Consider the following 23,352-nt stretch of genomic DNA (forward strand, 5'->3'; position numbering starts at 1 on the left):
GGTATTCTAATGAATATCCTTTTAATTATACCTAGTCTTTAAATGAGATCGAGGAGGCTTTGTGTTCATATTATGAAGATCATGAATACTGTACACAGTTATTTGAATAATTCCAACTCCACCTTCTGTTCTCAGCCTTTCTTTGAAGATATGCCTCAGAATGGGGATTTACTGCATACATCACAGAACTGCCAAATTTACTTGGACAAGTGCAGTCTGAATACGTAGGGAACACATTTAATCTGTGTACTCCTAATTGGAGCACAGATTTCACAGAAAATACTGAAGTGTTTCGTCCAAGTTCTTGCTCATGATTTTTTGCATGACAAAGGATGTTCAAGTGATGTTGATTTTTCTCAAATTTTGAGTATAGACCCTAATAGGATAGACTGATCATTAGCACCAGGAGAAAAGAGAAGTTTGATGAATCATAGGAAATGACAGTCCAGAAACACATTACAATCTGCAAACTCTTCTTGGGAATGAACTACTCTTTTACTACTGCAGATCTTATTCAGAAAGAAAATCTGAGTAGATGGAGCTTGGTAAAATTCCTCATTTGCAGAATGGGCACGCAGTGCTCAGCCATTCCATGCCTTTATTGCAGTTGTGAGCACTCCGAAAGAGGCCCTTGGCTTTGACAAAGGTGCAGCCTCTGTGATTTCAGTAAAAATAACAAGAATAGAAGAAAACCAAAGCTTTCCTATGGCAGAGTTTGTTTCCTTTCTTGTTAGACCCACCAGCTTAGTAAAAGAGTACTTGTTAACTCTTGCCAAATTCTCTGAAAGACAGTCAAAAGGATCAACTAAATTCCTGGATTCTTATGTCAGTTTCTTGATACTAATGTAGTGGTAATGCATGGTAATATTTTGATATGCATTGTAAATGTGATGGTGTTTTAGTGACAGAAAGGAAATGAAAGACTGAACATTTCCATCTCTCTGTACTCCTCTTTTCTCAGACTTGCAGCTTTCATGCTGATGAAACAAGACCATTTCAGCAGGCTGAAAACAGAGGCTAAGGATAGTTAGTTCCCTTCTGCACCAACCTACTTTAAGTTAACAAAATATTAAGAAATAATTTTTCTAATAGGAGAAACACATTTTTAATGGAAGAAAAATGAGTAATATTACTTTCAAACAGAAACCATGTTATTTAAAAATTGGTGAAAACATTGACATTCTTTCCACTGGAATTTTTCTAGCATTTTTTAAATCTCCGAATTCTGTCTAGGCCTTTGTAATATTGTGTACCAATGATTCACTAGAGAGACTAAGGGTGGATGAAAATTAATCTTCTAGCAGCTTTGTCTGTCAGGGTTGCAGAATTTGCAAGATTTTTCTAGTTCCACATTTTCTTCCATCAATGGAAGAGAATGTCTGTAACATGCAGCCTTTCTGCAGTGATCAAGTGCTGTTTCATTTTGAGGGCAGAATCCTTGGGTTTTGATGCATCAGAGCACATATTGGCTTCATTGATATGTTGATCCAGTGTGAGCTCCTCAGGGAGGTATTGTGAGTGTTATTGTGGTGGTACCTTTCATGCTGCTATAATTAACAATCTGTCAGCGCTGACATTATCTGTTGTTTCCCCCAAGGTTTCATAACCACAATGAAAGAATTAGCTTCAAGCTGAAATTCAGTGTATGAGTCTTGAACTCTAAGGAATTGCTTCATTTAGAAAAATAAAATTGAAAAATCTCTCTGTGCTTTTCCAAAGTGTTAAAGTATTAAAACAAATGGGAGCATCTGTGTTTTATTATATTGAGCTCCCTATATTTTTAAACTGTATTATTCAGTTATTTTGAAATATCCTTATTATATTACATTTTTTTTTAATCTTAAAATCCCAGATTGATTTCATCTCTCAGTAGCTGGTAATTCAAAATGAAAATTAAAATTTATCTCTGTTCCAGACAACTGTAATACTTTCTTTTACTTCCTCACACGTGCAGCTGGAACGAGTCTGTAGTTTACAGTGCTGTAGGAGAGCTCATTGTTTAAAGGCTGAACATCCATTTCATATGTATTTCATACAATCCTAATTTCCAAACAAGAATAATTTTCTCTTTTTTTCTCCTTGAAATAAGGTATCTACTAAAGCCAGATTTCATGCGACGACCAGACAGGACGTTTGACCCGTTCTCTGAAACTCCTGTAGATGGTGTTATTGCTGCAACATGTTCTGTACAGGTAAAACGGCAACAGACAGCTGGCATCACATCCAAAAGCACATTTAAAATCAGAAATTCAGATTTTTAAAATCAGAATTTCATCAGAAATAGGATATATACAGTAAATGTGCTTGGACTGGGTAGAATTCAGCAAATTGTTGCCTTTTTAATTTTTTTTCAATATTGCTAAGATGCCTTTGTTTACTTGATCTGAGTGGAATATGATGGCATTAGAAATTATGTGTTATTACACATTGTCATATTCTGACAGTCTTCATGGTCTTTTTGAAAGACTTGAGTCCAAGTGGACAAATGGATAAAGGAGTGAAGTTCATTCCCGTGCACAGTATGAAATTGCACACAGAGCAGGGAGGATTCTGGGCACACATGGACAGGATATTTTCAAAATGAATAGAGAAAAATGGTTGATGTGAGGCAGGCCCTTACTTTGGAGTTATCTATGAGTAACAAAGTCCATTAAACTTCTGTTGTAGTTTTAAAACATGTTTAGGTATCAAATTTTGGAAGGAGACTGAGGATTTTAAAACCTGTTTTGTGAGCAAAAGACTGCAGCTTTCATTTAACATTTTCCATGTGCTGAATTTAAATTTCACATCATTGCTGGCCAAGCATTCCTCATGCATTCTAGATATTGAGCTAAGTTCCATTTGCACCTCTAGAAGAATAAACATGTTTTATTAATGTTGTTTTTCTTAAATGGTAATTAAAGCACAGTTGGTCCAAGAAGGAAGTGGGATCAGATAGTTCCTAGGTCATACATTTTGACAGTTACATTTGTTTTGTGACTAAAACTAGTATAAAATTCCATGTAAATTTTGTAATTAAGGAGTTGAATGGACCAAAAGCCAGCAGGGATACCCCTCAGCCACATAACTTTTCAGATCTCTTATCCAGAGTCTTCCCTGGAAGGATGTTAGGTCATGGAAACAAAAGGATGTGGAATGAGCTTAGGTCTGTGAAATCATGTTTCAGTTTGTTTCTTCCCTCCTTGATTGTAGTAATGAAAACATCAGCTGTGTTTTTAAGTAATGGATCATCTTGATGAAATAAAAATTTTCTCTGGGGTAATCGCCTGCTGTGGCTAGATTAATCTTGGAATGAAATGCAACAAATCTTTATATATATATAACAATACAGAGAATCATGTGGGTTTTTTGGTTTTTTCACTTTTGAACCACACATTCTGTAGAGTCAGACTGACGCATGGTTAGTTTCAAACCTTCACCTAAGTGAAAGCAGAGCAATAGTTTCCTTTCACCTCCTGTGGTCAAGATGGAAAAAAGTGCTTCTGAACAGAATGTTTGAAGTTGAGTGCCAACTCTGGCTGTTCCATTCAGTGTTTTTAAACAGTGAATGTGTCTGTGAGACACTAGCTGGTTAGGATGATTGACAACTGGTAACACCACAGCACAGTCACTTCAGATGAAGGTTATATTTATGTATCTGATCACAAAAGCTTTTCTGAAGAGATGCACTTTGAAATATACCATTTTCATATGAGGAACTAAACGCGTCTGCCAGCTATAAACCATTTTTCAGAGTGATGTCAGTAAAACATGACCACTATTCCTGACATCTGTAATTTGTATTGCTTTTCCTTACTCTGTTGCTGTGCTGCAGGTGATATCTGGCCAGTTCTTGTCAGACAAGAAGATTGGGACCTACGTGGAGGTGGACATGTACGGGCTGCCAACAGACACGATCCGCAAGGAGTTCCGCACGCGCATGGTGATGAACAACGGCCTGAACCCCGTGTACAACGAGGAGTCCTTTGTCTTCAGGAAGGTAGGATGTGGGACCTCTGCCAAGCACACTCCCTGGTTTGCTTGTGCCCATGAGCTGCCCTGCCCTCCTGAGCCAGCCCTCCCTGATTCAGCCTGACTGCTCACACGGATGAGTGCTGCTCCCATGGAAAAGGGTTTATAGGGCCCCTGTTTACTGCAGTAAACGATGTAAAGCTGAGATCAGCTTTCAAGAGGCTGCTTGGTTTTGCTTAGTTTTTTTTTTTTTTTTTTTTTTTTTTTAGTTTTTTTTTTTAGTTTTTTTTTTTTGTTGTTTTGTTTTGTTTTTTTTTGTTTTTTTTTTTTGGTTTTGTTTTGTTTTGTTTTGTTTTTAATTTTGCTTTGGTTTTATTTTTCAAATGGATAACCTCTGTAGCTATCACATGATTTTTTGTTGTTGTTTTTGTTTCCATTTGGCTTTTTCCTCCCCTTTGCTTCCTCCTCCCACTTGGAGGTAGCCACCTCCTCTGTGACCATGCCTGTGTTCAAGGTATGCAGTCTGCTCAGAATGAGCCCCGCTGGTGGACACCATCATTCCCTGGAGATTTCTTCTTCCCTGCCCTGGCAGTGGCTGCTATCTTGCACTGTTCCTTCAGCCCAGAGGGCAGGTGAGATGCTGCATCCAAAGCTAAGGTCAATGTCATTACATGGAAAAGTTGGAAGGGTGCTGTGTTCCTCAGGCGTGTTGCCAGCTCCCTCCTTCAGTAGTCCATGTGCATCATGTACCTTTTTCTTTTTTTCTTTTTTTTTTCCAATACCAAAAGAAAAGAAACCTTTTTTTTCTTGGCATGGGGGATTTAAAGAGAGAGACCATTTGTCTGTGTACAGTTTTTATCTCTCAGTCTTTATATATATATATATGATACACACACACACATATATATATATATTATTTTTCTTCTGTTGCCTGGAGTTTCATCCAGACTACATGTGTTACAGTGCTGTCTTTGATAACATCTGTTTTGCTTACATCTGTTTTGTTGTCATACAAAATTATTGCTCCTTTATTCCAAAGTTCAGACTTCTATTCCAAAGTTCAGACTTTGCCAAGTAGTGATAATTCTTCACACTTGGGTATATTACACACTTATTCTGCTTTCCCAACAGCATAGCAAGTTTTTAATAGAAATTTAGTTGATGCAAGAGTTTTTTCTGAACTCATATTCTGGAATGACTGTGACTTCAAGTGCTTTTCTCTGTGTGTGAGGAGGCGCAGGGAAGATGCTTATGTACAAGCAATTCTGCTGGCCATATGACCAGCATCTGCTGCTGTCTGATTTCTTACATCAAAAGGACCATAAATTCCTGTGCAACCTGTGTGTTGGGACATGGGTACAGAGGCTGAGGCCAGGATTTCTCATCACTACTTTCAGTGAGCAATCCCATGGTCACACGTTCTCTTGAACTCTTAGGTCAGCCAAGAGATTGGTTTTCTTCACCTCAGACCCTTATCACAGCTTAGCAATGTGATCAACATACACTGAAGATCAAGCAGGTGAGTGGCAGGAGCACAGCAGGAAGGATTCCTCTAACTGGAATGAAGGCATGGGATGCACAGGGCTAAAATATCATGAGAGGGTGGAAGTGCCTACCAGGATACCACAGAACAAATTAATGGAGAGGAAACAATGAACTTACTCCCCACTTCTGCTCCTTGGCAAATCTATGTCAAAGACCATCATATAATGAAAGATGTGCTGATCTGTGACCTGTAGGGGAGAAATCTTACCTGCCCTGTTTGGGTTGCAGTGTTCTCCTCAGGCTGATGCTTAACCCTACACAGTTGTTCTCAGGTACTGTGTTTGATTGTTCTTCTGTCATGTTTTCTCGTTTTTATTTTAATTAAAATAAAGTTCCAGTCATTCTAGCCTGGGTTCTATGTTGTCCCTCTGTTGTGTGAGGGGAGGAGGGAGTAAGTGCTGGTGGTGACCTGTGCTGGGTGTACTAAGGTGTAGTTGAGTAGAGCAGGATATCCATGAACTGCTCACATGGGTCCAGAGACCAAAAGCAGCCTTTATTTTGTGCCCCTCAAGACTGAAAATGGAAGTGGCAGGGGGAAAGTCTAGGCAGGGAGAAGGCAGACACAGTTTACTGAGGTCTTCCCTTTTATCCCACAGGCGTTGGTGAATAGCACCAGGTAGGGAATGAGTGGGAAATCCTTTCCAGGGTATGACTGAGGTGGGCTGGCAGAGGAGCTGCACCTCTGTTAGTCTGTCTCCTCCTCACTGCTCCATGCACAGAGGCAGCACCTTTGCTCCAGGGAGGGCAGAGGATCTCTTTGTTCCTGTCCTGGTCAGCCCAGGTGGGGACTGACAGATGCAGAAGGCTGCAGCATCTCTGCTCCCCCTGCATGCCTTGAACCCCTGTGTGCTGAGTGCAGCACACCCACCTCTGCTAGCAGCACAGCATTTCAGCAGCTCAGACATCCCTGTCAGCCTGTGCTTGCCCTCTCCTTGCCCTTTTGGATGCATCCCAAATCCCATCTTTCTGTCATAATTCCTCCTGATCCAGCACTACCTGCCCTTTTATTGCTGCTGTATCTGTCATTTCCCGTGCAGTATTTACCTGCCTTCTTATCACTGCCACCAGTCTTCAGTCATGAAAAATAAACATACAAAATATTTAGCTGGTGTAACTGTGAGCTGCAGGATTTACATAATATGTAATCTACCCGATATTTAGGGTGAAAAAAATGCTTTTCTAGGAAAGATTAATTTTGAAAAGTGGGGTTTTCAGGGAACAACCTGATCTTTCAGTGATGATAGTTTCTGGCATTCAAAGTTCACACACGGGAGGCAGGGAGGGAGCTGCTCTGTCAGTGTCATTAAATGTCTGCATTTTGTGGCTTTCCAGGTTATCCTCCCTGATCTTGCTGTCCTGAGAATAGCAGTGTATGATGACAATAATAAGCTGATTGGTCAGAGGATCCTGCCTCTGGATGGGCTGCAAGCAGGTTACAGACACATCTCCCTTCGGAATGAGGGCAACAAACCACTCTCTCTTCCCACCGTTTTCTGCAACATTGTGCTTAAAACATATGTGCCTGATGGTTTTGGAGGTGAGATAAGCCTTTATCTTGGTGTGCTGTGGCTCTTGAGTGTTGGTGTACAAGTTCTGAAGTACTCCAGTGTCACTGTGCCAGCCAGAGGCACACATGCAGTGATGGAGGATGGAAAGAATCAGCGTTTCTAGCTTTCTATAAGTCCTTGGAATCTCTGGATATTGAGTTAAGAAATCTGTTTTTCAACCAAGTGTTAATGATAAAAGCATTAACTACTAAATGACAAAATGATTTGTAAAATAAGCTACTACTACTCAGCTTAATTTAATTTTCTCTGTTGACAATTTAAAAAGAGTCTTCTTTTAATTACATGTTGTCTGACAAATATCTGTAAGGTTAGGATATACTTTATCTATATTGGCTGGCCTATAAGTATTAAAAATACATGTAGAAACATAGTTTTTTTCCCCAACAAAACCAATTCAATATTCTTGGGAATATTAGCATGTTTTTAGAAATGGCCAGTGAAATAATTCAGTGAAATAATTCAGTGAAATAATAATTCAAATCCTCCCTGCATTTTTCTCTCCCAATTTTACATGTTTTCAGTGTGGTTTGTTTTTTGAGTTCTCAGGAAAGTTATTTTAATGTGAGCCATTTCCAGGATCAGGTTGGCAGAGCTGTGGTAATTTATACTGAACGGTGGCAAATTGCCATGTGTGTGTGGGAACAAAGAGCTGAGAATAATCATTGCACCACTAAAATCAGTGTAATGCCTGAGCTCCCCCTGAGGAAAAGAGCTTCTTCACCCCAGATGAAATTTGCTTGTACATTGGACAGTACATAAAACCATTTAAAACTGTAACACAGGAATTGCACAAAATGTCAGTGCTCTGATTCTGCAGCAATTACCTTCGGGGTCACTGTGAAAGAGTATTGATCAAATCAATGTTTTTCTCTTCACAAAACCTATTTCAAACCTAATGTCATGCAAAGAAGTCAGGCTGCACTTCTCTGAGTGTGGTTTCCATAGTGGAAACTGGAGGAAGGGAAGGTTGACCTAACCTATCTTCAAGTCTGTGTTTGCCAGTGCATATCCAGACTTTAAAAATGAACAGGCTGAGACTTCAGTAACAATATTTCATGGGGAAAAGTGTAACAGAGGCATTTGTGTTGTTCACATGTGAAATCCTGGTTTCTGGCAAGTCAGCTGGAGTTTTGCCACAGACCTTGGAGCACCACCATGCCATTATGCAGCATGTTTCATCCACAGTATTTAACTGCAGGGACTTTGTCTCAAGAGAAATGTAATGCTTAAACTTGAGATTCTCAAGGGTAATTGAATCATCAATCTAAGAGACATGTTTAAGTGTGTCCTTTAATTCTTACCTGAACTGAAGCTTTTGACAGTAAATGACTCAGTTAAAATATTTTCACAACTAAGGATGTGCTTCTGATTTGGGATTGATGTTTTTATGATACCAGACTTTTTCTAAGAATAGAATTTAAACTTAGCACTGAGTTTGATGTGGCTTTAGCTGCTGAGAGTGCAGCTGGACCCATAGGGAGAAAAGATTTGTTTGTTTTACTTTTTAAACTGCATTCTGCACGTGCAGAAGTGAAAGACTTGGTTCTCAAAGAGAATGTCAACACCAGTTTAGAATTTGCAAATTGTGTGCTACACTGTCAGCAGTCCTGTAGATGCTTTATTTCATAGAGGTAGGAAAACTCTGCTACCCCTAAGTAACAATACAGTTACAGTAAAATGCTGCTAGAACAGGACTGGTTGTTGTAGTTTACCATCAGCAGTGGCAAAAACAGACTCCATACTAACAGGGACTAAATGAGATCAATTCTAGTTCTCCTCTCCCTTCCCAGATAGGCTGGATGTATTTTCGTCGTTGATAGAGAACAGCAACATGATGAACAACTGGGAAATAACTTCTGACACTCAGGTGGAATCATTAGTATTCTGGTGACATGTGGCTTTTAATTACTTATCATCTGCAGTGAACTTCTCATTGTTTTATAAGCCATCATTAGGATTTCCATGGTTGTTTTAGCAAACCTGTAGGAAGGTAGAGCTCAAGTCAGTGGCTGCCTACTTTCTTTTTTCTTTCTTTTTTGTTTTTTTTAACCTGTATGAGTAAGATTTTAAAATGTGCCCTGAATAATAACTAGAATGGATGATGCATTGTAGACTTTAAAAGATGTGTGTTTTTCTTTTTTTATTTTATAGCTTTGTAATTTCTTATGGCTTATTTGCATCAGCCCCTCTATTCCCAATAAAACCACAATAATGGCACAAATTGATGCAAACAAAGCAGCATTCTCCAAAGAGAAGCTTCTATTATAGAAATCTATAGTGAGTAAGCCTGGCTGCTTAGTTTGGTGGTTGGCGCCCTCTGTAATGTAATCTTCTAGTGATTTTCAGAGTTTTATATTTAATTGCACTTCTCTCACAAAGTGCTGCTCCCAACCTCCAGCTCACCTCCCTGGAGAGAAAGGGGAGCACAAGCAGAGGACAAACGACAATGGGAGAGGCAGGGATGAGTCACATCCCCCTCAGAAATGCTGAGCCTTTGGTGGTGTGCTTGTGTGATGTGGTTCCTTGCACAATCCACAGAGGTCCTGCTCTCCCAAACACGTTAGTCATTTTTACCTAGAAGCTCGTGATAATCAGGTTTAATTTTGAAGTGACGCATCGTGCTGGCAGGGTAGCCCTGGGTTTTCATTGAGAAGTGCGTGCCAAGGACAAAAAGACATCCTTAATGAGTTAGGGAGAGGAGAAACAGTCGGTGCTGAGCCACAATCCATTGCCACGGCTAAAAATAAATTCTACATGGCTTTTGTGAACGTGAAATAAATTTCAGAAGACATCAATGGGTCACAGCAGTTGTTGGAGATGACCTATTTGTGCAGATAAACAGATCTCAAGGGTACTGCTTAGTGTTTAATCCAACTTTTGTGGGGATGGGAGACTTGTCTGTGCTGTGGCTTCAGAGGATCATTTCACAGAACAGCTCAGCTTGGGAGGGAGATTATACAGCCCAGCCCCTACTTTGAACAGGAACTTTCTTGCCAACCCTTTTGATGGGTTGGATATTTTCACTTTTTTTTTTTTTTTTTTTTTTTTTTTTTTTTTTTTTTTTTTTTTTTTTTTTGACTGTTGGAGTTAAACACAGAAAGAGCTCATTTGATAGGCAAGTTAAAAATTCCTGGGACTTTGTCATCCAGTAAACTTGTGCCTGTGCATTTGTGACTACATATAGAAAACAGATTCAGTAATCTGTCTGGTACCCAGGGCTGTGATACCACTGGTGGTACTGTGTCATGTGTAAGATTCAGATATTGGTCATTCCTAGAAAAGCCATTTCACAGCCATTTCAAAGCCATGTCTCAAATATGGAATATCACAGAGGCTACTGAGGATAGATTTACCTGATTGCTTTAATCCACCTGAAACTGCTCTTTAGCTAGGAAATATAATGGCATTATCTGCAATTCCCTACAGTGCCATGTCAGCCAGAGACAACCAAGAGACAAAGTTAGTGTTCTTGGTTCAGGAGATCCCATCCTGGTCTCAAATTCTACAGTCATTATTTGGGAGGAAGTTGGAGTAGTCTGACAGAGTCACTGGGTTTTTCCTAAATAAAGTATACTAATTTCCAGATGCCTCCAAATCTCACAAAAAGTTGATTTTTTTTTTTCTTATAGATATTGTGGATGCTTTATCAGATCCAAAGAAATTTTTGTCTATCACAGAAAAAAGAGCAGACCAAATGAGAGCTATGGGTATTGAAACTGTAAGTAGAATCAATGGCAAACACAACCCACTTATATCCACACTGTGTTCTTTATTTAAAGTAAACTGACCCTTCTCCAATCAATGCTACCATTTCTCAATTTCAAATATAAGCTTCTTTGTCTGGCTTATGTCATTTACTGAAATACTCACTGGTTTTTCATGGATCACATTAGTACATCCTTTAGGAGGACAGATTTTAATATTGGGGATGGAGTTGTATTTTAATAAGTAGCTATTTGAAATAGGTTACAAATGCTTCACTATAGTGTTATTTGAAAACATGTTGCAATTTTATGATGTTTAAGGTAAGCCAGTTCAACAATTTTTACACCGCAGGTAAAACAATCAATTTACTATGATGTTTCTTTCAGAGTGATATAGCTGATGTACCAAATGACACTTCAAAGAATGACAGAAAAGGAAAAGCCAATAATCCCAAAGCCAATGTGACACCTCAGAGCAGCTCTGAGCTCCGACCAAGCACCACTGCAGGTTTCGGGTCTGGCACCGACGCTAAGAAAGGTACACAAAAATCACTCCCTCTGTTCTGAAGTGATTCAGAAAGCTGCAGAGCAACACTCATTAGTCAAGTTTAATTTTGGAGTTACATTCATCCTTACCATTTTGCCTTTGGGAGTTGTCTTTGTCTAACTGCAAATGAATTTTGTGTATTACTAAAATGACTGTATAAAGGTAACACCGCTTAATTTCACAAAGTGACTTCTTCATGTAGCTGTATACCTATAGTATACAGCTATATATATTTTAAATATATGTGTGTATATTATACACATAACCTCTGGGAATAGTTTACTAGTAAAGATTCCTGGAGGAGTGCCAATAAGAGTGACTATTATCTGGCATAGTCCACAGAAACTCTTCTGCTTTTTTTTGTCCCCTCACAAATCCCTTGGCAAGGTTGCAGATTTAAGTAATTAAAGGTATTTAGAATTCACTGGATTCTGTGGAGATTTCCCAACAATTACAAATGTTTTCACAGTGTGGTTTTACTCTGAATAGTGATTATGGAAATGTCATGTTTATTGTAAAAAAAATAATTAAATGTGCTCATTTATAAGTGAATAAGTACTTTTTCCTAACTCTTCACCGTTCACTCTACAAAGTCATTTTATACAGTCAAATGGGATTATTTGTTTCTCCCATATCATCACAGATAATGAAGATTAAATGAGCAAACAAATTTGTACAGCTGAATGAAAGACAATAGATATTTCTGTTAATGGGCCACAAGAATTAGAAGGTGATTTGCTCACTCACCCACCTTGGCCCAAAGGTATTGACAGAAGGGAAAAGGAGCACAAAGGGCTCTTGTTCTCAAATTTAACCCGTGGCTGAGTACACACTCGTGAAGGGATCTCCTGAGAACCCAAATGCCATTTCTCTGGAGTCGCTTTTGGCAATGAATCAAAGCTTTACGTTGTCTCTGGCACCTGAGCTCTTTCAAAAGCTCTTCCCTGGTGTAAATCCCAGGTCACTTTTTTTAACACAGCGAGGTGTTTTCATATTTCATGTATCATGACCAAGATGCACAAGTGTTGGTTTTATTGTGCATTAATGAAGCATGAAATTTGCTGGGGTTGACAATTGATTCCTGATGGCCATGGAGTCAGATGTGGACAACCAAGGAACTTTGTAGTGGTTCTGTTTAGTAAATGTTTTCAAATAAAATCCTGAGGAAGTCTGTTTAGAAACCCAGAAGCCTGATGAAGTTTCAGTACTTAACACTTTCCTGACTGCAGTTTTTATCTGTATTCTTGCATGTGGAAATAGGGCTGCTCATTTTTATATCTCATGTAACAATCCTTACTTTGTGATTCTTATCTCTGTATTTCACTAAGATCTGAATAATTCTACCACTGTTAAAATATACAACTCATCTTGCTATTAGAAATTACTTGTGCAGCAAAATGGGGAAGCCTTTAAAATGTGCAAGAATGTGTTGTTTGTTTTTTTTTAATCTCAGATTTTCAGTAAGTTAAATCACTTGTGTTTTCAAAAACTTCAGCCTCTAGCTGTGCCTACATCTGCTCCTGTCTCATTTACTAGACTAATGTTGATACCATATACTTGAGCAGAGTCTCATGCTACTAAGAAAAGAAAAATTCATATTCCCTAAGGAGATTGCCTACCTCTCCTCCTCCCCTCTTTTTTTTTTTTTTTTTTTTTTTTCTTTCACAGTGTCTGAGCATTTTCCAGTTAAATTCATCTTAAAAGCCAGAAAGCCTTTTCCAAGGCAAAGGAAATCTTATAGCCCATAGACATTATTAAGGGCACTTAGCTAAATATATTTGCAGTGTATTTATACACAGGCAAACATTTCTGTATGAAACCTCAGAAAAAACTAAAAATTACAACTCTCATGACATTGTATTGACATTTTTATTAACACTTACATATAGAATGTGCTTAGTAGTTTTTAAAAATCTCATAATATGTCACAAAACACTTATTAAAGCATAAACATTAAATGAGATCAAGTTTTGTTTGCATTGCAGTTAAAGTGATCAAAATATTGTCATTCATCTACATAGTACTGCTAGTCTTGTGTGATTGAAATTTCATTAGAATATTCACTTATTTTGGTTTTCTGTTTCTCCTTCATTTTTAAACTCTTCTTTAATCTTGGAGCACACTTCTGCTCCTTTTCCCATAACCTGGTATTAAGCAAAATGCAAATTTTATTTTTGTTACCACATAGGCTGCAAGTTAATTTTCCCTCCTGTGTTTTAACCTAAGGAGAAGAACACCTAGCCTCAGTTTTGTAATCATGTAGAACCCTAACCAAGAAACCTCTCCACTGGAAGAAGTGGGGCCAGACCAATCTCCATCTAGAGACCAAAATTCTGAAGTTGTTTTAAAATTCATGAATGGTTTGCTGTGTGTGTGAAAAGGAGCTTTTTCCAATTCTTAGATTGCTATGTTTTGACACTTCAGTCCAGAACTGTAAGAGATTAAAATACATTCATTGATTCAATTTTTTTTCCACAAGGCAACTGATTGAAGAGTGCATGGGAAAAGGAAATTACTGTATCTTAGCTATATCTTGACAAATGATTTTCTCATTAACCCGTGGTAATTTTTTTTTATGTGGTGAAAAACGTTAATTAATTAATTGTTAAGTTAAATGTGGGTTGCTGTGGTAAAACTCAAATTTTAAATATGAGGTATATTAGTATGTATGAAGTTTTAGATAAACTGTATCAATACCTTCCCAGGTATAGACCTCATTCCTCAAGTGAAGATAGAAGATTTAAAGCAAATGAAGGTAAGTATTGACACAAGCTTTTCAGGATGTGCTCCTAATTTTTTGTTTTAAGTAGCCAGGATTTTACCTGGGTAAAGTCAAGATGGCCACAGAAAAATTGATCCAGCTTCTCTTTTTTCAGGCTTATATAAAGCATTTAAAGAAACAGCAGAAAGAGCTGAATGCCTTAAAGAAGAAACATGCCAAGGTATGATCATGAAGTGTTCTCTGAGCCTAATTGAAAATAGTTGCTTACTAGCACAGGTAGTTCCTAATTAAATTAGAGGAGAAGACTAAGGAATGGTAGTTGGACTCCCAAGAAAGGCATATATGTTTTAAATGTACTGAAATATGCTGCAGTGAGCACATTTCCCTTTTTCCCTTTGGCAGCCCTTTGTGTGTCTGCCTGAGACTGGGTGCACATTTGTTTGACCCAGATAAACATCCAAGGCTCACCTTTTTCAGGTAATGATTTTGTCTTGCTCCCCCTTGTACAACTTCTTGACAGGTAGTATGGAGAAACAAGGCAGTAATTATGGGAGGTGGTGCTGCACCGAAGGCAGGCGCTGGAGAAACTGCAGAATCACCAGAGAGAACTGGGATGTATAGCTGAGAAATGAAGATCCCTGGTCCTCCTCATTTATATCTGTGTTAACTACTTTATAGTCAGCTTTTTCTTGGCAGGGATACCACAGTTATATATATATAATTACCACAAACATGCTTCCTGGTAGAAAATCACAGCAAATTTCTCCCTGCTCTCTTTCATTAGAAAACCATTACTCTTGTTACAGAAAGAATAATAATAAGTGAAGAAAATATCTCAAGTTCTAAATTTTGGCAAACACGCAAACCCGCTGTGGGCTTTTGAGGCAGTTGCTCCTTTGCTCTCTTTGCTTACCAATTCCACTGCAGGTCTGATATCATGGGGTTGCCTGGGCATTTCTAGTATGAGAGTTTGTGTTTATTTTCATGGCTGTTGTTTGGGCATGGGACTTTCGGTACAATGAAGTATGGAGGAATTACTGTCAGTAATTGGCATTTTTTGGGGTTCTTAGTATTGAAAGGCATATAAGAAAATTAAATAATTACATTTCATCCTCCTTACTGACTGTGCAGAGTAGAAATGAGCTATTTCTGCATTTCTGTGTTGTGTGCAAAGCCCATGCTCAAAGAAAAGTGCCTATCACCAACACTTTTTTGAGATCAACAGTTTCTAGACCTTCATAGAGCTGATCTTTTGGGGGACTTCTAATTTTTAAACACCACTTTATCATTTCATTGGCCAGCAGCCAGCAATTTGCTATAGAAATGGTCCTGTGGCTATGTAGAAAACACACATAGTCAGGGGTGACTATCCCTCAAACACGAGACCCATAGGATATCTGAGCCAAGACTGTGCTTGCTAATATTAAAAAAATGATCCATCTGTTCAGGCTTGCACTTACTTCCTCTAATCTGAGGAAAAAAATTGCCAGCCATAATCTAAAAACTCAGCCCTGCACTCAGAAGGACTTTCAGCATCAGCTCAAGCACAGCTATTTCATGTCTGAGCCAGCCTGTGTCCTGCTGCTTCTAAGTACAGAGTGTGAGCTTGTCCTAACAACAAAGTGCCTGCCCAGGGTGTGCCTGGCTCAAGGCTCCAGCAAGGGCAGCTCCTGGAATTCAGAGAGTCTGAGAAGGAAAGTGCAGCCACGTTAGCTCGGAGGTGATCTCAGGGCAGTGCTCTGTGTGCTCATCACTGTTCTCAGTGCATTTTATCAGCTGGGATGGAGCAGGAGAACTCTGCAGCTCGTTGTCCATGATCAGCCTCAGGAAGCCTGTGTTTGAAGCAGACTGAACCTAAAAGCACCAAAAATAGGGTGGCTCTCATTTAACCATAGACACTCCAGAGATCTGGAGGAGTAAGTAAGCAGAAGGGAGTTGTTCATGATGCTTAAGGAAAGAAAAGTCCATTTTACTTTTCCATCTAAAATTGGCTTTGGAAAATGCATTATGGCAAACAAAGATTAAGTGGTGCCAGGCTTCCCAGCACACAACACTCTGTTTGTGTTGTTCTTTGATGTTGTCTTCCATTTACTTCTGTTCAGCATTTCAGCCTCTTTGGCTCCAGCAGCTATGAAAACATTCTCCAAAAATCCCTCTTTTGGGATTGCTGAAAAGCAGATGATTGCTCTTGGGAGCAAAGAACGTGATCCAAACCTCTGTCCAGCAGGCAGCTATCAGCCACTAGTGCTGTAGTATTCCTTTTGTTTGACTTTTGACAAACAGTGGCAAATTCATGTAATTGAATATTACATGTAATCGCCATTTAAAGAAAATCTCTTTGTTAGGAATAACTTCTCTTGGATCTTAGCTCTGGTAACCTGTGCTTTTGGTACAAAATTACCTGCTTTTGGTAATTTTGAAAGAATGTGCCCAGTCACTTCTGCATACTGTGCAGAGATGCTTTTCTTTAAACAATGCATCCACAGAAACATCTGCACTTAGCTGCTTTTGAGGTAGAGTATTTCCTGCCTACATTCCCTGAATTAACTTTAATCTCCCAGTATGAATTAATATTCATATTTTGTATTCAACTACAGAACAGCTGATGTGTCTGAATGGTGACCTTTAGTTTATATCTCTTCTTTAACAAGTTTTATAGCGAGTGCTGTTATGGTGAATGACCTGGGGTGGGATCACAGGTGGGTAGGCAAAGAAAAGGACATATCTCAGTCAACCAACTTCACTTTTTAGCAGCCTGCTTTTATGGGTACCTATTTAATTTTAATATTTCTTCAGAGCTGTCAGGTAGTTTCAGGGTGTGCTTTTTGGGATAGACAGAAGAAGAAGGACAGGGATTACCTTGTTATGTTCTCTAGCAGCCCAGCAGCTCAACAGAGGATTGTGGTGTACAGTTTCAGCAATTTCAGACACAACAGGGATGGTCACAAGTGCCCCTTGAGGAATTTAATATGGTCTTAGACAGTAACCAGAATTGCATAATTAATCTAAATTCCCAAATTCATCTCCTGCACATTCATATTGACATTGAAAATATGTACTGTTTGAATTAAAGCCTAGTAAAAAGGAACATTAAAAAATCTCCATTTCACAATGCAAAAGCAGGAGTACAAAAGGCGATGGGACTGTAGGCAAATAAAGTTCTGCAAAATGGATTTTTGAACTAGCAATGTTAGTTCCTTCTTTTTATTTCCTCATCCTTGTATTCTGTAATGAGAATCCTCCAGACTTCAGCTTTCAGTTGTGCTCGGTATTAATGTTGCTTTAGAGAGATACTGGACAGTAATAACAGTTTGTATAATGGGGATTTATTTCCTCTTCCCTTTAACAGACTGAACTGTGATTTCTGCACACATACAGTCACTGTTCCCAAAGGAACAGTATATGACTCTTTAAAGGAACAGTACATGACTCTTTATTCTTTTCCCATGGATACTCTTGCTGTGATTTGAGTCTTTTAATACCAATTAATGGCCTCTCAGAACACTGGCAGAACTGTGGCTTCAATTTGTAATGACATGTAATTTGTGAATATATTCATGTGAAAGGTGTGCAGATTCAATGGGCTTGAGGAAATCCTGAGAACCAGCCTGAGGAGATTTTACCTGCAAACTTATTCTGAATCAACCTAGAACATGTTAGCAACTGAAACTTTGTATTTGAAAACAAAAGACGCTACGGAAAACCACTCATATTTCTTAGAATTTTGGCAGAAGTTTGGGCAGAAGTCTCATGCTTTGCAGAGTTTGTTGTTAGTCTTTTGTGGCAAGAATTGGACATTATTGGATATTGAAATTGCTCATTCAGAGGGATGCTCATTCATTCAGTTTGAGAGGTGCTCTCAGTCACTTTGCCTGTGGCTGGCTGATGTTGTCAAACTCGAGTCACTCTTTTCACTGTCCCTATTTTTCCCTGCCTGGTTAGTCAGTGTAAACACGCCCTGGTGAGTTTGGCGTGTTTTAATATTGACAGAGTCTATTTGTTTCCCTTTAAATCCTCTGTGGAACAGCAAATTCAGTTCCCCACTCTGACTTACAACACTTGGAAGCTGTATGTGTTCCCTGGGGAAGTGCTTGGCAGATGTTGGAGTGCTGGGGTACAGCCCAGTACTGGATTTTTGAAAGCATTGCAGCATTTGTATTCATGTTTTGGTAAAAGTGAGTGTAAAAAGTATTTAATTATCATTTTTAGAGGAAGAAACAGTGATAAGGCAAAGGTGTATAGAAAATAATAATAAAGACCAGTAGAATAGCAAGTGTGGAATGGATGCAAAAAGAGCTATAAAAATAGAGATAAAGTCCTGGATGAAGTCGTTTTGATTAATGAGGTTCTTTTTGCCATGATTTGATAAAATGTGAGGCAATTGGGTATTAATAAAATAACATAAATGAAAGAACCATTTTTCCTATTGTAGTGTAAATTCAATATTTGTTGCTCTCTGTGCTGGTCAAATATGTGCATCATTATAAGCTGCTGCTCTGATAAAGGAAAATATAAAGTTAAGTTGTACTGCACAGCTTGCTGTCACTTGCTAAAGGAGATGTCTGCCACAAAGAGTGATTTCTTAATGGTGAGAGTGCTGTTTTCTCTGGGGATCGTGGGTCAGATCTTCAGAATTGTACTTAAATGGACATTTACTCCAACAGATGACTTTGTTTCCCCATCATTGCTTTATTTTTAAAATGTACCATATTTTTAAGGTTCACCGCAGGTTTTAATTTTTCAAACAAAAAATAAATGTTTTAGTGCTTGTGGTGGAATACCTGGAATGTTTAATAACACATGGCTAGACCAGATTAAATTCCATTGTCAAAAAATGTATGTTTGTACACTGATTTTTTTTATGCTGTAAGAAACTTGAACATCAAAAATCCATCAACTTAATGCTAAGGTCCTACTGTTTTCCAGGAGCACAGCGCCATGCAGAAGTTGCACTGCACACAAATTGACAAAATAGTGGCCCAATATGATAAAGAGAAGGTATCATACGAGAAAATGTTAGAGAAGGCAATCAAGAAGAAGGGGTAAGATATTATTTTAAATTCTTTTTTCTTTAGTCTTACAATAGATTTGGTATCTTATGCTTTTGTGGTCTAGAATAAAGCATTCATAAAAAGGGCATTGCAGCTTGAGCCAGCATCATACATCAGCCTGAGAATGAGCTCTAGCAATGGCCCATAAATGTTGGGCTCACTCTGCCTTTCTCTAGCCTTCTGCTTTCAGAATTTTAGAAGCAAAAGCAAAGGATTTGCCTCCAATTTTTATTTCTGTGGTCTGGTCTGGTCTCACTGCACTCACCAGGGAATGTCACTGTTGTGTTCAGTGAGAGCAGATTAAGGTCTTCAACAACTCTAGTGACAAGAAAGTAGCAATGTTTTGATTTTAGGGGAAATGCTGGCTTTTAAATCCTGAATGTTTGAAAATAAGAGACTTTTGCTGCACTGTTGAGTTGAAGCTTCTTTTTGACAAAAAACTTAGAGATCTTCAGCTGAGATAAATGAATCTTACACCTTTGACTGGAATGGAGTTGTTTTGATTTTCATGAGCTAATGGCCTGGGATGATATCTGTGTGAATCTCCTCTTTGTCCCAGAAAGGTTCCTGGAAGGTGCTGATGACTTTAATAGAATGTCTAATTCTAATTTGGAATTAAGTAGCAGGACCTGCTGTTTGTCTTGCTGCTCATCTGGCAGCAGTTTCTCTTCTCCAACTTTCACCGTGTCACTGGAATTTCACTGAGACAGCAGGAATTACTTCACTTCCATATCCAGCTATGCTAATAGTTGCTCTTAATTTCATATTGTTGTCAACTGGCAACAACAGCTGGCAGCAACTTACTCATTGGATACTGAACATGGATGCATGTTTGGCCCTGGATTCTTCCAAGAATACTTTTTCTATAAATTTTTTTGAATGGTGGTGGGTTTTTGAGTGTGCATGTTGCAAACTGGCAAAGGAACAGAACCAGAACTGTCAGAAGTAAACAAGGTAAGGAGAATTCTCCTCACTGAATTATTGAAAGCTCACAGTTCATGCTGTACTTTTTTTTTTTGCTCAAGACAGAAGAACTGTAAGCACACAAATACTTATAATCTAAGGGGTTTCTTCCAGAAAATTACTACTTCTCCAAGCAGAGAGGGGACAACTGACAACAGCAGGACTAATTAATTTAATGTGCCTTTGATTCAATTTCATTGAATATAACACAGCAGAAGGTTACTGATACAGCTGGACTTTTAATTATAGTCAGGTTATTTACTACAGAGGCAGAGAAGTGAACTCTGGGCATTGCACTATAATTATTGTGTGCGCAGAAAGATTTCCCTGCCAAATCCAAATCAGTATCTGACACACTTTCTGTGAAAATGCTTTTTAATGCCATAGCAAAATATTTTAAGGGCTTCCTTCAGGGTGAGCCCTGAAAGCCCATTCTGCAAGGTACTGATGCCCACCCCAGCTGTGCAGGGTATTAAAGGACATGCTTAAAAGTGAATACACTGGTTGGCACTTACAGATTTATTGAACTTAAATGATCTGATGCAGAATCCTGGGTTTAATGAGCACAGGACATACTCCATTTCCTTGGCTATCAGTTTGGAGCATTTGCAAGGAATAGAAGTTGTAAGAGAACTTGTAAAACATGTTTTTGAGACATTCATATTGAAATTGTCAGATTATTTCCTGACAAAAAGGCCTTTGATAGGTGTAAAGACAACTTCCTCTTCTGATCTCGTGCGCTTTTTTTTGTGGTCCATTTCCACCACATGCTGTGACAAATGCCAACTGCACATTGTTCAGCAAAGTAGGATATTTTAATCATACGCTAATTCACTGACAGATGGACAGGGTTTTGCTCCCTGTGCTATTTCTGTCATACACTTGAGATGCTTAAAAATCTAGGAGAGGCATATGGGGAAAGGTATGGTTGTGTTCCCATTCTGAACTGGAGTGAGTGAAGGCAAAGATCCTACTGATTTATTGGGACTGTCCAGAAATCCAAATGCATCTGTGTGGGTGACTCTGGGTTGGACTGTCCCTGGGTATTTGCCTCTGCCACCACAGCTGGGGACAATTCCCTTTATGCCCAGTGTTCAAACTGGCTGGAAGTTGCCTTGGGATATGATGAAAGCTGTTTCCAGAGAAGGGATCAGCTGCTGGTTTGGATGTCTGGGATTCTGAAGAGTCCAGTGATTGGACTAATTAAGCTGTTTGGGGATAAAGTATGTCTGATTCACACCTAAGAATCAATGTCTTTCATATTGAACAAAAAATTAAATATTCCATTACAGCCACACCCTAATCACAGTGTAAGCGAAACCATACCCTTTCAGCTGTTGGGTTTTTTCAGGCAGAGGTAACAGTGGTCAGAACCTCTTTCTGTGACTTTAGATTGCTTCCAAAGTGTCAAATCAGTATTAGAAATAGCTACAAAATTTGCCTTGCTCTGGGTAGAAAATAAATGTCTGGTGACCCTTGGAAATCAAGACACTATTTTCAGTAAGGGGTTTCCTGGTACTGTTTGATGATAAAATTTTCTGCTGTTTCCATAAGTTTAGCAGTACTTTGATATGAAAATAGGATTAAAACTTGTTAAGAGTTTGATAAATTTCCTTTTCTGGAGCAAACATGGATTAATGTTACTGTAGTCGAACAATGACCATCCTTATTAGGGCCAGCTGCATCTGATAAATGAACGTGTCCATGTCCAGACATGGAGCTGCATCATTTTACATCAGTGCATAATCCAATACAGAACTATTACAGTGGTCTCCAAACAGACTTCTCTTAAGATATTGTTTTATTCCAGGCCCTTCCTTTTCAGCCCATTCACTTATTCTCACAGAGGGGCACCTACACTTTCTATAGGTGTTCAAATTTAGTACACCCAAATCACCCTGGGAGGTAATTATTCAAATTAGATTATTTTCCCTGCCTCAAACTAAATGTAAGTAGCCAAATTACTTTTAAAACAAAGTCTAAAATTATGGCAAGGGTAGGCACAAGTTTTCAGGCACAAACTGGTTTTCTCTTGGCAAGGTATTTTAAGCCTGGAAAAGGAACCAAGTATCATAAATGGAGATGTCTAACACATCCTCGGCAACAGAATAATTGCTGGGCCAATCTAGAATTAATCATGTGGTGTTTGAATTGACTAATCATTAATCCAACAATATTTTGTAAGTTGTGAATGGATTGCCAGAAGAAATAATTTCATTCCAATATGGTGCTGCACTTCAACTTTGATTAACATTTTAATTAGTAAGCGCTGACTGAATGGGGAGATGTTTAACTTGTGGCACACATTTGCAATTTTTCTTTTTTTTCTTTTAGAGGAAGTAATTGTGTTGAATTGAAGAAAGAAACGGAAATTAAAATTCAGACACTAACATCGGATCACAAATCTAAGGTAAGCAAGCAGCCAATTTTAATATATGCAACTTCCAAAAGAGAGATTTTAAGACCCAAGTGGTAGTTAATTTCCTTGGAAGCATATGAATAATTTTCAGCAATAATAACATATTGAAAAGAATGGGAGTAATTGAGTGTCTAAAAGTGTTTCTTAAAAAAAGTTTTAAAGCAACATCAATTTCCTGCTGTTTTGAAATTTTTGAGGAAAGCGCCGTATTCATGCCTTGTGAAGTGAAACTGGTCATTTGTGTCAGCTCCAGTTAAACAAAGAGAATATGTGTTATATGAAATTTGGAAGCTAAATACATTCCCAAAATACATACATAAAGAAGTTTCTATTTCATTTTCCATCATTGTTGCTGTGGCCTTGGTAATCTGTTTCTTAGGGAATCAGAAGCCAAAGTTCCTCTTGAACCAAATACCTTCTTATTATTCTAGAGGGCTTTTTTTTTTTTTTTTTCCCCATTGGAAAAATGAAGCCATTGTTTTGTTTTCTCCAAGGTCATGGGGAATAAAAGTGCCCTGAGACCAACCTCAGCTAGTTTGGGAAAGCTGTTCTCACACTCATGGGTCACATGGAGTTACTCGGAGCTGTTTCCTCTGTACTGCTGTCCCACTGACTTCCTATTTCCTTTGGAAGTCTTATCCAGGACTTGTTGACATGTTTTTGAAAGCTATCCAGACTAGAAGGTGGCAGGGACATCAGAAAGCTCATCCATGTACAAAATCATCTGGAAGAAGGGCGTTACTGGAGACTGACCCCAGTAAAAGCTGAAACCTGTGAAAAGAATCAGACAAGAACTGAAAATACACACAAACGCAGTCACATCTTTGAGGCTAGAATAAGTTAATTTTTATCTTGCCTTCTTTGAACTTCATACTCTGGTTT

General features: G+C 38.5%; 1 protein-coding gene across 10 annotated transcripts in view; it reads left to right on the forward strand.

Moving 5' to 3' along the window:
* PLCB4 (phospholipase C beta 4) overlaps positions 1 to 23,352 on the forward strand; it is a 187,259-nt gene that overhangs the window by 145,698 nt on the left and 18,209 nt on the right. For all 10 annotated transcript variants that reach the window (XM_083857441.1, XM_083857442.1, XM_083857439.1 and 7 more), the window contains 9 exons: positions 2,090 to 2,192; positions 3,815 to 3,979; positions 6,829 to 7,033; positions 10,694 to 10,782; positions 11,156 to 11,306; positions 14,021 to 14,070; positions 14,192 to 14,257; positions 18,964 to 19,079; positions 22,386 to 22,461. In XM_083857441.1, coding sequence (XP_083713567.1) covers positions 2,090 to 2,192; positions 3,815 to 3,979; positions 6,829 to 7,033; positions 10,694 to 10,782; positions 11,156 to 11,306; positions 14,021 to 14,070; positions 14,192 to 14,257; positions 18,964 to 19,079; positions 22,386 to 22,461 — 1,021 coding nt within the window. The remainder of the gene's footprint in view (positions 1 to 2,089; positions 2,193 to 3,814; positions 3,980 to 6,828; positions 7,034 to 10,693; positions 10,783 to 11,155; positions 11,307 to 14,020; positions 14,071 to 14,191; positions 14,258 to 18,963; positions 19,080 to 22,385; positions 22,462 to 23,352) is intronic.

The sequence above is a fragment of the Zosterops lateralis genome, assembly GCF_965231275.1.
Source record: "Zosterops lateralis genome assembly, chromosome: 3".
In the NCBI taxonomy this organism is placed as follows: domain Eukaryota; kingdom Metazoa; phylum Chordata; class Aves; order Passeriformes; family Zosteropidae; genus Zosterops; species Zosterops lateralis.